The sequence below is a fragment of the Labeo rohita genome, chromosome 18 (assembly GCF_022985175.1).
Source record: "Labeo rohita strain BAU-BD-2019 chromosome 18, IGBB_LRoh.1.0, whole genome shotgun sequence".
NCBI classification, from domain to species: domain Eukaryota; kingdom Metazoa; phylum Chordata; class Actinopteri; order Cypriniformes; family Cyprinidae; genus Labeo; species Labeo rohita.
The window spans coordinates 28,791,402-28,808,626 of record NC_066886.1 but is presented as its reverse complement, the minus strand read 5'-3'; the positions used below and the strand labels follow the sequence as shown (position 1 = coordinate 28,808,626).

Below are 17,225 nucleotides of genomic sequence, written 5' to 3'. Positions count from 1 at the left end.
TTGATTTCATTGTAAATAAGAGCAGCTGCTGAAACTGTCCAGTGACATTTACCTGTCTTCATGTGACTCAATTTGTTTGCAGAGTCTATTAATCTAGAGTGTAAGTGAGTTTTATACATTAAATGAACAGTACATAAGATTAATTGTAATGTCTTTGTCACTGTCAAGGCTACCCACACATACACTAAATGTGGCATGGTTCTAACTTTAATAATCATATCTTGAAACTAAAAAAGTGAATCTGCTGGGAAGTGACATTAATAAAATATGTCTGGTAACACTTAAATGTTTACAGAAAATATTAGCTATTAAATGTGACTACCCACTGAAACTGTAAATTCTAATTCCAGCTACTTAAATGTATGTGTATAGATATATATGTATGAAATAAACCAGTAGCTGGTATTAAATTAATTTCATTGTCTAAAGTACAAATATATTTTTATATATATAGGCAAATGGACACAAGAACATTCGCTTTATGTGTTTATAACCTGTATCTACAGTGGTGTGTAATCATTTATAATTTACAGTTTTGAAAAAACTTTAAGCAAATATATAATTACATGGATAAACTGATATGTTAAATCATGTATGGCTGTATGTAGAGAGGAAATGCGTGGACATATTTTTGTATTGCTCCATACTTCAGCTCTGGCCGCGTTAAGATGCGTCAGGTGTAATTTCCCATGAAACAATGAAACGAGAGAAATAATGTCCGCATATTTTGCAGTATCATCGCACTGTACTTTCTGGAATGGTAAAATTCCACTCCCGAGCCTCACGCTTATTATCACACTGCAATACTAGCGTTTGACTGCAGAGGATGCGCGTCGCCTTCAGTCGCGCAATAAGCCCCGCCCATTGAAAGAGCTCTGGGGGTAGTGGATTGTGGGTAATGTAGTTCCACCAAATCGGCTCTTAAACGATGTGAACTCGCAGCGAACGCTCGTTACACTGCATTTCCCATAACGGCTTCCATCTGAGTCCTTCAAATAGCTGGTTTATAACGAAGTTGTTTTGCTTCATCCGCTGTTGAAGATCCGCAGACCAACCAGAGGAACAGGTATCAGTTGCAGTGGACACTTTTATCTTTTATTCGATATGTAAAATAAAATTTGTAGCGTAGTGTACTTTGCATGTCACACATCTGTAATTCTAAAACCATAATTTAAAGATTTTAAAACGTTGCTGATTTTACCATCATTTGACATGTTATGGCAAATTATTATATTGACTGTTAAAACGATTAACGTTAAACAAAACGCGTCTTTCATGTGAATATGCGCTACTGTGATGGACATCGTCTTTCTAGGTGTCTTATATCCTGATGTCGGTGACATCTATTGTCTCAGTACAGTTCTTATGATGCACTCTGTTTAGATGGGATATCGAAATGCGTTTATGCAGGTTATATTATTGATAATGCGTGATGATTAATTATAATCCAGATCAGGATACGTATATTTCACAGAATTAAGTGACATTTTTTTATCCAAAAAAAGGCATTAATGTTATTATTACAATAAGAGTGTGATTACTTAAGCCATAATATAAAAACAGATCCATTTGGGTAATGTTAAATATATCTCCTCGCGATTTGTTTAGTCTAAAAAAAAAAAAAAAAAAAAGCCTGTAGATGTGCCTGAAAGAAACCCGTGTGGTTTGTTGTTTTCAATCTTCTGTTCGGGAACTGTTTGTTCTGTTCTGGATAGAAGAGACATGGGGCCTATTACACTCAAATAAACACGAGAAAGACTTAAAGCCTTATGATGCAGTATCCAGTGTCATCTAATGTAGATATCTTTTGTGTTTTCCGAGAATACAGCTATTAGTCAAAGCGTAATAGAGCATTCGCCAGATAAATGCCGCTCTCTCGCTATATAGATCAATATATTAATGTGTATACTCATTTACGACAGCTTCATAACTGTCCGGTAATGTCAAAATAACGGCCGTGTGTTAAAACCTACTGAGCTGCCTTAATAGTCAACATCGTTAGGTCAGTTTTGGTTCATCGCAGGCGAGTGAATCACGTGAATCACGTGAAACATGTCAAGAACATGTTTGTGCATGAAAGAAAAAAATAATAAACTATATTTTGCCAATTGTTAAATCACATAAATGAAAGAGCACGGAGAGATTTTGCTTTATAGTATTATTACATACAATTAAGCACATTTCTCGCGAATTTTCATTACCTTAATGCACTAAAATCAAATTCTCATTACTATAATGTTTAAAAATTAGCTTTTATATATGTTGATAGTATCCGCCGTTCATTTATACTTATTTAAATGACATCAATTGTATTATTTTAATATATTTATTTAGTGTAATACAGTAAGAGTGGCCAAAAAGCATTTAAATAATTATAATTATAATAATTATTGGGTAAAAATTTTGTAATATTGTATCTTTATGGTCTATTTTGATTTAAAATGTGACGTTTTCTTAAATTCAACAAGGAACATATTTTGTCTGGCCAAAAATGCAATCTAGGTAGGTTTTTGAGGCAGCTGAAGGTGCCTGCTAAAACACCTATTGGAATTAATATTGCACAGACTGGCCTATTTTAATGTTTGTCCATACAGTCGTTTGCATACAACTTTACCACCAGACTTCAAAGGCAGGCTTAAATGGAATAAATGGGATTTGTGCATATAATGTGCTCGATCAATGCTGACTAAATAAGAGTAAATAACATTTCCATTCATATTAATCCATCTCTTCTATCATCTGTTCAGATTTGCTGACTTTGAAAAGATAAAGGTCAGAGTTGAAGCAACAAAAGCGCTCCTATGTTGGTAAAAGAAGATGAAAGGACATGATTTGGGAAAGGACTGTCTGGCATCTGGTTCTGCGTACAGGGCCGTACCGTCCAGAGAGACACTACCCGGAACTGAAGCAGACCATTACGAGCTGTCTAAAGTGCAGGTTAGTCCATCATACGCTGCGTGTCATTTCTTATTTTTTTATTAGAAATCAATTGCTTGAATGTACTTCCGAAAGCAGCTCAACTGTAAACTCTTAAACTCTTATGAAAGGGAATAATTTGTTATGGCCTGTTTAAACAAAGGATGATAAAAGATAAAGTTTTAATAACCGTCTTTATTCTGAGAATAGAGAAGTCCACATCAGAGCTATAACATATCACATGGGAATCATGTTAAGAACTGTTTTTTTCCAGCGATAAAAAAACCAAAAAAAATTACAGGCAATCCAACCAACTTCAAATAGCTTGAGCATTTAAAGCAGCGGTCGACAAGACTGCAGTGTGCTTATAATATAATATATAATTCTCATTATAGTTATCGTTATTGGTGTAAATTGGCCTTTATTTATAAATTGTTCTATTTAAAAACAAGCACTGCAACCAGCACAACATTTTTATTATTGGTTCCTGAACCTCTGTTATTTTTTTGTAGATGTGGACAAAGCTCTGTACTATAATACTTTGACATTATTATCTGTACTACTCTTTGCCTTACTGAGAAGTATTGAAAGAATCATTAATGAGATTATTAACAAACCTAAATTATCAGGTATAATCCAAATTTTTGAATTCCTTACAATTACCATCCCGGTATATTTTTCATTCCATATACATATTAAAGCCAGTTTGAATACGCCCTAAATATACTGCATGCCCAACTGAGTGATGTTTTTCAAAAAGTCAAATGTGCTGAATGGGATAGTTCACCCAAAAATTTAAATTAATTTCCTCATACTCATGCCAACCCAAACCTGTATGACTTTTTGTCTTATGTGGGACAGTTTGTATTCATACAATAGAAGTCAGAGCAGTCCAAAACAAAAACTGGCTTTCATTGTGTTTGCAAAAAAAACACCCAGAGACATATTTCAGAAGTCATACAGGTTTGGAACAACATGAGTGTGGGTAAATGATGACAGGATTTTCATTTTTGGGTGAACTAACCCAACAACGTTAATGTTAACATTAACATTAAAATGCTGCAGCTGTTGTTTATGCTCATAAAGGTAGTCAAACCCTTTGTTGTGTCATTTGTCTGTTGCAACCCGTGCCGTCAGCATTTTGTCAGCATGTTAAGAGAGGGTCCCGTGCTGCACACAGTTTTCTTTGTCTTTTTCCATCACGCTACCTTTTTCTCTCTCTCTCTGTATCTCTCAGCCACTCAGCACATCACTAGTGATGCCGTGCGTGCAGGCAGTGCTTGTGATTGGCTGCTTGGCCTGTATTTAGAAGCTGGATCTGTTTACATAATCTAGTCCCGCCTTATTTGGCATGACAGCCAATTGCGTTCCTGGGTTCCGGTGATGCGTGCAGCAGCCTTGCCTGCTGATAGGCCGCTACCCCCCTCAGAGCTCAGGCAAGCTGTATGTTTGTGCAACGTGAGCGCGTTAGAGGTACATGGGAAGAGTACTGAGGAAGGGAGGGGGACGTCCTGCACGTGCTGAGGAGCATAGCAAAACGCTTCACGGCAGACTCTCATTCATCTAATCCAACCAGAGATGTCAAATTCTTCACAGTTTCTCGCTTTTTTTACCTCGAGGCGCTTTAACATGAGTGTTACGTAAATAACGTGACCCATTATACTGTTGTGTAAGTAACATACACGAATGTTCTGTTATAAAGTTTATTTTCTGTCCATTTCTGTTTTCTAGTACCCTGAGCTGTTGTTCTCCGCGTGCCTTTGGTTTCCAGATCGTTCTGTTCTCTGCATTCTGATCAGTCCCAGATAAGGCTGTTTTCAGCCTGTTTCCCATGAGAGCTGGTGACAGAGTTGCTAAAGCTGTGCTGATTTGTGGGGCAGCTGGCTGACAGAAGAAAATTAGCTTTGTGTATTTCAGTGCGTTTGAAATGTCCTCAGCCCATTTCTGTCAAAAAGCATATATATGATTGAGAAATCCAGTCACAGAATTTTGCAAACGTTGAAGAAAAGTTACAGAAATAAATTGCTGTTTTACAGTAGAATGTACTTCTCAAAGTAATAGTAATGTAAGTTATTACAACATAAGCATTTTTTGTCCTTGTTTTAATTTTAAAAAGTAAACCCGTGTTGTGCAGCACTTTGTTTGGCAAAAAAACCAAAAAGAATTGTTACATTTTCATTTGATTAAATTAAAAAAATTTAATTAAGTTGTTAAAGGTTTATGCATTTGTTTGTTTGGCACTGTTTTTGATAATATATTTGTGTTCATAAAACTCAAATTCCGGAAAAATTAAAACAGACCACACAGAACATTTCATAGGGGCCTGTTATTGTTAACGTTTTTATAAATTGTTAAAGTTTTATAAATTTAATTGAATAGACATGCCTTTTGATCAGTAAAATTTGAATTAAACCATTAACATGGAATTTGAGGACAAAAAAAAAAACAATTGCTTGCGGAGTACAAACTTATGTCAGTGTGTAAATGACTCTGATCCTGTGAACAGAATCCATTAAAATTTGCTTTATTGTTCTGTTAATATGACAAATCATACATTTTTATTTATACACTGCTACTAGGGATTCACTCAACAATATTTTTTAACAAAATGAAATTTAAGACAAATTTAAAAGGTGTCTGTTCATCATTTCTGAGACAACATGCTGCACATTGCTTTGTGAAATTGAAATGTCAAATAACAAAACTAAACTGAAATTGTAAAACAAATCTCAAATCAAATAAAAATAAATAAATAAATAATGCAAATAAAAGAAATCCTTTCATATAAACACACTAAGGCTTTGCCTGTGCTCTTTCCATTTAAAATTAGAGGTGACCACTGCATTTTGTTAACAATATAAATTATATATTGTATATATACATTAGGACTGTCACGATTCCTTGATTCATTTCGAGTACTAGATTTAAAAAAATCCTTGCTTTTGCCGGTGTCGAGTAACTAGCGAAATATCGGAAGTGGCATATTCCACAGATGTGAATCCATGAAACGCATTATTAGACTGTTTTCCAAGGCTGCATGATATATTAAACCCATTTTAAAATCATAATAAAGCATATTGTGCTATTGTGAATTAACAAACTGTATGATTTAAATTAAATATATGTTCTTAATTATTTGCACACATGTAGGTTAAGTGCGTCTCAGAACGGCTCCATTCACAGTAAATGCTGCTCCACACAAACTGTTATCATTTACATGTGTGGAGCATCTCAAACTCCATCTCTGCCTGTTGTTGAGTTTGGGTTTATTATAACGTTAATCTGGAAATGCAAGGAGTGCAATTTCATCAGATTTGTAAGGTAAGTCATTTATAAACCTAAGCAAACACAGGAGAATACATCAATATGTCTCTAACTGTTCACCACGATCATCGCAAGTTTTGATGTCCGTATATTTTGAATCATTTTAAAGGCTATTGTTTGCTTAGGTCTGTTTTTATTACCACAAAAAATTATTGTAATTGCCTGATTATGATAATTATCAGAATAATTCACAGATTACTTGATTACCAAAAGAATCGTTAGTGACATCCCTAATATATATATATATATATATATATATATATATATATATGGAGATCTAAATTAGAGGGCAGTCTATAAATACTTAATTTTATCTGAAATACTGTTAATCTTCATTGCTCAGAATTTGAATGAATATTAGTAGATCTACCACTGTTCTTTTAACATGTTTGGCAAAATATCTACAAATACAGCTACATTTTTGGAGGGTTACGGCTGTCAGAAATTAGTAGGAAGTGTAAAGGCCGTTGTTTTGAATGACTTCAGCACATCTGTGGCCACAGAACATTTCAGGACATAGTTTCTCAGACTGCACTGGTGTGATCTCGGTCCACTGTTCTTCCACAGTTAGGTAACTGTAGTGGGTTTCTTAGCCAGAATTGTGTTGCCAAGGATTTTCTAGAGATTTTCAATCTGGTTTAGATCCAGACTCTGGCCCTGCCATTTCATTATTTCAATGTTTTCAACTTCAAGGTTCTGCTTTACCTGTTTTGCGGTGTGACAGGGGCATTGTCTTGCATGAGAATTGCTGGGTGATTGTGAGGTGTTTGCAGGGAAGGAACTGCATGGTGCCGCAGGAGGTTCTGATAAACATTTGTATTCACTCTGCCATGTATCTGTATCAGAGGCACAACTCCTGCTGCAGAAAGCATCCCTCAAACCATGTCACTTCCTCCTCCACCTTTCACTGACTTCTTTATACGCTTAGCTTTAGTCTTTTCTCAGTTTGACGCCAAACAAAATGTCTCCCATCAGACTTACAGAAATAATTTAAACTTGCTCACATCGTTAAAGTGAACTTTGGAGCAGTTCTCCTCTTTCCACACAACATGTTCTTCAGCAGAGGTGAGCTTAGCCTTTTGATCCTCTTTGCTGATGAGAGGCTTGGACACTGAAGAGTGCAATTTCAGTCTGACTTTAGATCCTTACCCTGTTCAGCACTGAACTGGCAAGCAATTCCAGCTGCAGTGTTGAACCGATTCCCCATTGAGAGTCTCAGCATTATCCTGACGACCAGCCTTTTTGGGGGACTTGAATGAATTATAGTCATTGTGAACCTGCAATATTCGAAAAATCACGAATTTGTAACGTCCAGCTTCTCTTGCAATGGCTGAAAGTGTCATTCCTTTGACCTTCATCTGAACATCCTTCTATCACAAGTTTTCAGTCATCTTAGAGTGGCCTGCCATCTTGCACTCTCAGATAATTAAATATTTCAATGAGATAATTAACTAGACACAGGTTAGGGCAAATCAAAAACTATGGCAAGTAATGAATGGGGACAAGGGAAACATTAAAGGAGAAGTCTGGCGAATAAAAGTCTTAGCCAATGGCAAGTCTATTGGCAATGTGTGCATAGAGGGTTGTACATAAACTAATTACCATATTAAGTCATTTTTACCATATTTAGTCCTCTTGGAATTGCTGTTGATTCCTTTTATTTCTCATGATGGGAGATTGTAAAGCGGCTGACTTCAATTGAGCATAGTTGTTTGATAAAATCACTAGCTGTGTTTGAAGATGACCACCCTGCCTTTAAACTGAAAGGCTTTAAAGTACATGCCGTTCCCTTTAGTGAGCTAATCCGGCTGGGTTTTTCTGCCTCCCTGGGTTTTAAAACATTTTTGAGTCTGCCTTTGCTTACACACACGTATACACAGACACACACTCCGACTACTCACAGCACTTAGCCTGGATGTCAGCAGAATACGCCACAGCGCCCGTCACCAAGGGCAACGGCCCATATAATTGGCTGTTGTCTCAGCTGGCTGCAGGCAGCACAAACTTTATTGTTGGCTGGCCTGTTATAAAATACTTTGTCTGTTAGAGTGGTCTTTGGCACATGTCGTGGTGTGCAGCTGCATGTGGGGTCAAGTACACTGGTCACACTTTAGTTTGGAGACCAATTCTTACTATTAACTAACTATTAACTATGACTTTTGCCTCAATCAACTCCTAATTTGCTGTTTATTAATTGTTAGCAAGGTAGTTGTTAAGTTTAGGTATTAAGGTTAGGATTAAGGGATCTAAAATAAGTTCATGCAGAATAAGACATTAATATGTGCTTTGTAAGTAACTAATAAACACTCAATATGCTAGTAACATGCATGCTAATAAACACCTAGTTAATAGTGAGAAATGACCCCTAAGCTAAATTTTACCAGTACATTTTAGGGAAAGTTCACCCAAAAATGAAAATTACCCCTTGATTTACTTACACTCAAGCCATCCCAGGTTTATATGTCTTTCTACTTTCAGATGAATACATCTGAAGTTATATTTAAAAAAAAAAAAAAAAAGTCCTTTTTCAAGCTTTATAATAGCAGTGAATGGTGGTTGAGATTTTGAAGCAAAATAAAGTGCATCCACCCATCATAAAAAGTACTCCAAACAGCACATTTGTGTAAGAAAAAAATCCATATTTAAAACTTTTATAAACCGTAATCTCTAACTGTCATGAATTAGAAGCATAAAACAAGAATTTATAAAGAAAAATGTCTAAGAATATCGATATAAGCCAAGAGGAGACTGGTTTTCTTTTTATGTAAACAAAATTTGGTTCATGCGAAACTAGCATATTCTCACCGCCTACACCCTACGTCATCCGCTGGAATGCCACTCTCTCATGAATGTGCGTCTTTATTTCAGGCTAGAGGAAATAAAACATCCAAAATACAAATGTAAGTGTTTATTTTATTGCACTTTATTTTTTTGCATATATAGATTTCAATTACAGTGCATGTTTTAAGGCCGTTTTCTCAAAATGAGTTTTTCTGCACTTACATACACTAAACTTTACAGTTTTATTCCTATCTATGTTTTAAAGGTTTTTACCAAGGGGTATGTTCATATATCATTCACCAGATTTTGATTTTGTTCTTAAAAATATGGTTATAATTCATATTTTTCTAGCTGTTGATATGAACTTCTGATTTATGTAATGATTAAAAAAAAGAGATATCCATATTCCTCACTTTATTGCTTTTAATATGTCAGCAAAATTAAATAATAACTTGAACCTGAATTTATCCAGTCAGTGTTCATGTTTGTTTTGGAAGTATATGCAAATGACAACATATTTAATTAGATAATGCCTTATTTGCATGTTCAGATTCTTTTCTGTAAATGTGTAACGATTCATTCACATGCTGACGCGACCGTCGTAGTGACAACAGCCAATCACTTTATTTTTCTGGTGTCGCATGAACGCCAGGGGCGGTTCTAGGGTAGGTATCAGAATACAAAGGATACATTTAAATAAAATAGGCTATGCAGAAAAGTTACATTGGCTAAGTGGTTTAGTTTGTTTTTTTTTTTTTTTTTTTTAATAGACTAGTATGATTCATTATAATTTGCACTTACAAATTGCTTTAATAATAATATGAAATTAATGTATTAAATATAAAATTTAGAACACAAAATATATGAAATGATAGAAAAAACATAGAATGATGCTTTTAGAAATTCGATTAAAATTACCAGTAGGTGGCAGCACACCACTGTCCTAATGAGTCATTTGTTCAATCGATTCGTTCAAAATGACTGATTCGTTCAGGAACGAATTAAGAAACCATTTTTATGAATGGGCCAGTGAATCACTATTTCAGAGCGATCAAAAAAGGCGAATTCATTCATTAATAAAACCAAGCGGCAACCTTCCAGTCTCTCTTGAAACCAATACAGAGAGTTTGGAGACTGGCTCCAAATAGGAGTCAGTCCCATAGACACCCCATGTTAAAATGCCCAGCTACCAGCATGCAACCAGTTCCCCCCACGTCCTTCCTCTCTGCCCACTGACACGCAGTTACGCACTGCAAAGATGGTGACAGCCAGCTTCACCCACCTTGGGCTTCAAAAATGCTCTTCAGAAACCTACAGGTGACATCCCAGACACTGTGTCCATGTTTTTTTAAAGTCTATGAACGAAACACAGCTGTGTGCAGAGATGCACAACATGGCTTAGTTTAGAACTGTTTTCACAAAATAAAACAAAAAGATTTTCTCTAGGATTTAAATCACAGGTTGTTAACTTTTGTCTTTATGTGTTGTGTTTAAGGATGCTCCAGAATGAAACCGAAAATGCTTTGTAAATAATTATTTATTTTATTAAGTAATAAAAAATATTTTGTATGACTTTTTAATTTAACTCAATAATTCTAATATTTTATTGAAAGCAACACAATAACATTGGACAAAAAGTATGTTAATATTAAATATCAGTATGTTATTTTTTTCAGTTCTATGCAACAGAATCAGATAAAACCTTTTTTTTTTTGAGTAATTATCCAAATAATGTAGAAAGCTGTTATTAACAGAGTTGCCTTAAGGCAGGGCATAGCGTCACGAGAGTGTTGCCATTTTACCAGCGCTGCCATGTTACAGCATAGTTGTGCTATTGCAAACAGGAACAAGTATACTACATAGAAATTTCCTGTCAGCGCATTATTTAAGCAGATGAGTGGAACACACATTCAATGGAATATTGAGTGGAGTGTCAAACTGCGCAGTAACGACGACCAGAGGGAGAGTGAAAACTGCACTCTGAATGCTGCTGGCAGTGTGGAGTGACATATATTTTCGGCTCATATTTACAGCAGTTTTTCCTCTCTTGGCTGAAATCTAAAAATGACCATTTTGGCTGATCATTTTCAGCAGCCAAAATTTCTGTGCACCCCTAGTGATGAAAGTGTGGTGATATCCATCTTATTCAGGATCATTTTATTTAGCGGAATATCTCACCATTCAATGATGCATCCAGGTCACACTTAATCACCATTATTTGTTTGGTCTAAACAGCAAATGCCCTCTTGTTTTGCCACAGGACAGCAGTTGCATGTGAATTTTCTGTCATCCTTGCAGGACTGTAATTTGAAGAGTGTGCAAAGTACTGTATCTAGTGAAAGTGAATAGCATATATCAGGCACAATACCCACATAAGCATAGACATCAGTCAGTACAATATGTGTCACCTGACTAAAAATGCGTCATCGTTTTCTAATACCTTAGTTGCCACAGTCCACACTGCAATGCAGAATTTTCTAATTTATCCACTTTGGAGAGCTTTTTTATTTTTGAAAAAAAGCTTCATTTTCATTGACAAAAATGCCATCTCTGTGTGGATGGAAGGCCAAAATAGAGAGAAAAAGATGCATTTTCAAAAGCGTATTAGTGTAGAGTCAACAAGGCCTCACCTGTAGTGTCTTAAACCGTGGTGTCCTGCAGAGTTTACTTCCAACTTTCCTCAACACACCTGCCTGGAAGTTTCAAGTATACCTAGTAAGACCTTGATTAGCTGGTTCAGGTGTGTTTGATTAGGGTTGGAGGTAAACTCTGCAGGGACACCGGCCCTCCAGGACCGGGTCTGGTGACCCCTGCCTTAAACAGTCTTCTAAACTATTTTGCTTGTTATTTGTAAAACCAAGACATATGACTTAAACGTGTGTGGAATTTACAAATATAGGCTTTATCAGCTGTCTGTGTTTAAGACCACGTGCAGCACAGGACTTGATGTTTTTTCGCATGACGCTGTGGTTTTTCCCCCAAGGCATTATTAGGCATTATGGGTTGCATGGTTATTGGAGTCTGACTGGTTTCCTTCCTCAGTTTTTTTTTTTTTTCGCTGATGATATTTGTCCTTGCCCAATACATGCTGACGAACATGTCTTCTTTCATTTCCTGTCAACATTTTTTTTGCATTGTCACATCTTTCCATTTAAAAGTGCTGATAAGCCACACTCAAAAACAAAGCTAGCAGCTGAACACCTGATCTGCTTATGTTTCTCCCAGGATGCTTTTGAAACGGCAGCGAGAGCTGAGGGTGGCCTCTCATTGGATGGGGGCAGTGCCGCTGACGCAAAAGAGTTGGAGGACGAAGTCGGGAGAAGCAAATACCACCACAGTGTCTGTGTACTCAAGCCAATCCGCTCCACCAGCAAGTACGTACTAATGTTACTGAACATTTCAGTAAGCTAATCGTGATGGGTAAAAAGGTCAGGCTCTCAAATTTGAAGGTAATTTGAAGGTCAGGCGCTTAAATATCAAAGGCTCAGTAGATGCCAGTAGAAGCATTTTCTAAAACAAATGCTGACAAACTGAACATTTTGAATAGATTACAGAGTCAGCTGTTAATAACAGACTTAATGGAATAGTTCAGCCAAAAATTTAATTTGCTGAAATTTACTAGCTCTCCACACAACTCCAGTCCACAACTCCAATCACTTAGTATCTTGGGAAATAAAAAGCTGCTTTTGTAAGAAACAAATCCATCAGTAAGGGATTTTATCTTTAAACCACTGCTTTCTGCTAAAATACCAGTTGTCTGTCCATAATATTGCTAAGTCTCATAAAAGTTTGTCTTAGAAATGTGCACAGATCAAACAAGTGACAGTGTGACACAACAATGTTATGGATTATGAACTTGTATTTTGGCCGGAAGCAAAGGTTTAAAGTTAAAATGCCTCAATATTTTGTCCCAAGGGAGATGAAATGTTGAGTTTTAAACAAGACCAAAATAAGGGCAAACATAATGAACAATTTAAATGAAACTAAATGTTGCTTGAACCATGTACTCAAAATGCTCAAAAAGACTTTCTCTCAAGTATTGATTATTTTTAAAGGAGGTAAAATTTCAAGGCATAACAGGTTGGTTGAGCAGAAAACATAAATAGTGATTTACACTCAAGAATCATTAAGTTAGTCAATTAACTTGAATGTGAATCTCTATTGAGGTTTTAATGCAAGTTTTTTGATGGATGCAAGAGGTTTTGATGGATTCAGGCACCAAAATAAGACGACACAGGAGACATGAATGTGCAGCATATATTAGGCCTGGGTATTGACACAAATTGCAAGCTATAAATAATGTTTTATAAAGAGTTGTTCATGTATCACATAGGGTTGTAACGGTATGAGATTTTCATGGAATAATAACTATAATAATAATACTAATAATAATAATAATACTGCAACAAACTTTAAGCCATTTTAATGAAAGTATTGATGTGTTCCTTCTGAAAAAAAACAAATAAACAAAGAAAAAACAATTAAAAAAATATAGCTGTAAGGCTTATGTGTATCTATATCACACTTCAGCATTTTAATTAATGAAAAAAAGTTGCATATGCATGGGTGAGATCTTTTTTCTTTTTTTTTTTCCAATCATTTTTTAAACCGGTAGATATGCAAATGTTTACAGTATGATAATCGAGCACGTTCAAACCGTGATAGACCATCTTGCCGGTAAATTGTTACAGGTTTAATGTAGGGATGCACCGATCCGACTTTTTCAGTCCCGATACCGATGCCTGGGCTTTGTATATCTGTCGATACCCGATACCGATCCGATACCATTGTTGAATTCATGGATCGCGGAAGCGGGGGGGGGATTTCAAATATAAAACATTTGAAATCGCAATCACATCGGAATATTTAAACCTGCTTTCCCGCAACCGCTGATCCAGAGAGAGCTCTGGTCATGTAAGTTAAGCTTTACGTTTAAACAAGCTTCACGAGCAGGATACACGGTATAGGCTACATTTCTTTGTTGCAAACATTAAATAATAACTTAAGTATTGGGATAAATGTTCATTATAGCCCAGCACGGGCCTTGTCAGACAGCTTATTGGAATTCTCTGTCCGAGCCCGTCTTCACCCAAAACACCTGTTTCATCTATTGAAATAGCTCAGTTTTAATGGCAAAGTGATTATATTTCGTTTCATTTAGAAAAACATTTGGAGCATTTTTGTTCATCCGACACATTGATCAAACATGCACAGTCTGTTTGATCAATTTTGCCTTCTCAAATCACGACTTGCCTAAAATAAGATCTATAGATATAGGGCTAAAAAAAGTTCAAATATAAAACAATGTTAGTTTCAACGTTAAACAGATAAACGTGCGCTATTAGACGCGTACCCAATCCTTTTTGCGGAGAGTAGAAGCTAAAGCCGAATTGCAGGAAATGGAGGCGCCAGCGCCATTACTTGCTTTTTTTTTCAGTGGAAACAATTTAAAATGTTCCGTCATTTTTGCTCGTAAAGGTAAGAGTAATACATTATTCGGAACTGTTAAGGGTCTTTTGTTTGTGTGCACTCACAATATCAACAAAACGTTGCAAACGGTGCTTTTATTAAATAAAGAAAACAAACATGATGCGCTTTCTGTTGCCTCAACGCTTCACAAAAATTAACGGAAACTCAGCGAATACATACCTCACAGACATGATACATATATCTATAGAAAGCTTGAAATTAGTACTTAACGAAACAAAACTAATACTCTTTCAAAAAAAAAAACTCTTTAATATGTAATCTGTAAAGATGCATTTCTCTAAAGGCGCGTCCAGAGAGGAGAGAGTCAGGATCGGCAACTTCATCCTTGGGAAAACACTGGTTTGTTCATAAATAATTAAAATATCTCCTTTCTATTTCCCCCGACACATTCACTGTAATTACGTTTGCCGGAGCTGTGTGGGAACTTTCAGCCCATTGCGTGCGCTTGATTTGCTGCTGATGGCGGAGACACTAAACGCTTCCGGAGCCGGTCTCGAAAGTGAAAGCGAAAGTGAAGTCTCGTGTTGTTTCCACCAGCGCAGAAATTTGTTTTCATCACCATAATTGGTGTATGTATAAAATATAAAAATAAGGATAAGCCTAGAACAGGCCCGAAGCCCAGCCATGTCTGAACTATGACCTGAAAAGCCCGGACTTATTTATAACATTTTAGACATTGTATAAATTGACTCATTTCTAAAGTTAAAACATTTTTAACTAATAACTATACTATTAATATTGTTTTTAATATTAAAATGTAGACACCCCTATAGCGACCTATATTTATAAGTCACTGGCTGCGACGGAGGAAGAAAAAAAAAAAAAGAAAAAAAAAACTGGATCGGCCCGTGGATCTGTTAATTTTTCCGATCCCCGATCCAGCTATTTTTTCAATATCGCGGCCGATATCCGATCCTAATATCGGATCGGTGCACCCCTAGTTTAATGTTATATTATCCGCCCTGAAAATATATTAAAGGAGAAGTTCACTTCCAGAACAAAAATGTACAGATAATGTACCCACCCACTCATCCAGGATGTTTATGTCTTTTTTTTCTTCAGCCGTAAAGAAATTATGTTTTTTGAGGGAAACATTTCAGCATTTTTCTCCATATAATGGACTGGTGTAGTTCCCCGATTTTGAACTTTCAAAATGCAGTTTAAATGCGTCTTCAAACGAGCCCAAATGTGGTTGTAAACGATCCCAGCCGAGGAAGAAGGGTCTTATCGAGCAAAACAATTGGTTATTTTCATTAAAAAATATACAATTTAAATCCTTTTAATCTCAAAGGCTCATCTTGTCTTGCTGACACTTTCTAACTGAAAAAAGAAAGAAATGAACATCTTGGATGACAAGGGGTGAGTACATTATCTGTCAGTTTTTGTTCTGGAAGTGGACTTCTCCTTTAATTTGACTAGATACGCCAGAGACCGGAAATATAAAACACCACTTCAGCTGGACGAGACTTTCAGAAATGAACAATTTAAATCAAACTAAATGTTGTTTGAACCATGTACTCAAAATGCTCAAAAGGACTTATTCTCTCAAATATTGATTATTTTTAAAGGAGGGAAATTTCAAGGCATAACAGGGTTGGTTGAGCAGAAAACATCAATAGTGTGTTACACTCAAGAATCAGAAAGTTATTCAGTTAACTTGAGTGTGAATCTCTATTGAAGATTTGATTCAGGCACCAAAATAAGACGACAGAAGAGACATGAACGTGCAGTGTAAACTAGGACTTGGTGTTGACACAAAATGCAAGTTATAATTTTTTTACTTCAAGTTATAACAAGCCGATTTTGTTCTTTCTTAAATGGTTGCCGGTTCGTTTTTGAATAGAATACAAACTTTTAATTTTTTTTTTTTAAATCTTTAAATGGCTTAGCTCCAACATATCTTGGTACCTTAGTAAAATGTCATACTTCTGTCAGATCCTTGAGATCTTCTGATCAGCAACTTTTAACAATTCCCAGAGTTAGATTAAAACTTAAGGGTGATCGCGCTTTTTTAGTTGCTGCTCCGAAACTGTGGAATTTGTTACCTTTGAGTATTAGATCAGCTCAGACAATCTCTAGTTTTAAATCATTGTTGAAAACTTAATTATTAACTCAGGCTTTTAATCTCTCTGAGTGCTGAGTTTTATGTTTCTTTGTGTAGTTCTTGTGTGGTGCTATGTCATTGTCTTTGTATATTTATGTAAATGTTATGGTTATGTCTTTGTCCTTGTATATTTATGTAAATTTTTTTCTTCTGTTTTTATTTTTGTTGGTTTGTTTTGGTTTTCTAATTTTGTACAGCACTTTGGGCAACAATGGTTGTATTAATTTGTGCTATAGAAACAAACAAACAAACAAATTCAGTTCACAAGCTTGCAATAATTATTGTTTTATAAAGAGTTGTTTATGTATCACATGAAAACAGCATAGACTGAAATATAGATTCTTGGGATTTAAAGACACAGTTCACACCAAAAATTTTGTCAATAACCTCGTAAGACCTTTGTTTATCTTCATCTCTCTTAGTTCATCGTCTGTATATTATGGTTCAAATAATAAGGCTGGACAAAGAATTGCAAGTCGCATTTAATCAAAAATATCTTAATTTGTGTTCTGAAGATGAATGAAGGTCTTACGGGTTTGGAACGACATGGGGGTGTGTAATTAATAACAGAATTTTCATTTCGGGTGAACTGTCCCTTTAAATGAAAAGA

General features: G+C 35.7%; 1 protein-coding gene across 1 annotated transcript in view; it reads left to right on the top strand.

The window, feature by feature from the left end:
• Positions 1 to 920: 920 nt before the first annotated feature.
• The window catches only part of abcc5 (ATP-binding cassette, sub-family C (CFTR/MRP), member 5), a 45,510-nt gene continuing 29,205 nt past the window's right edge, over positions 921 to 17,225 (top strand). The window contains exons 1-3 of the mRNA XM_051135196.1: positions 921 to 1,066; positions 2,748 to 2,937; positions 12,247 to 12,395. Coding sequence (XP_050991153.1) covers positions 2,818 to 2,937; positions 12,247 to 12,395 — 269 coding nt within the window. The 5' untranslated portion in view covers positions 921 to 1,066; positions 2,748 to 2,817. The remainder of the gene's footprint in view (positions 1,067 to 2,747; positions 2,938 to 12,246; positions 12,396 to 17,225) is intronic.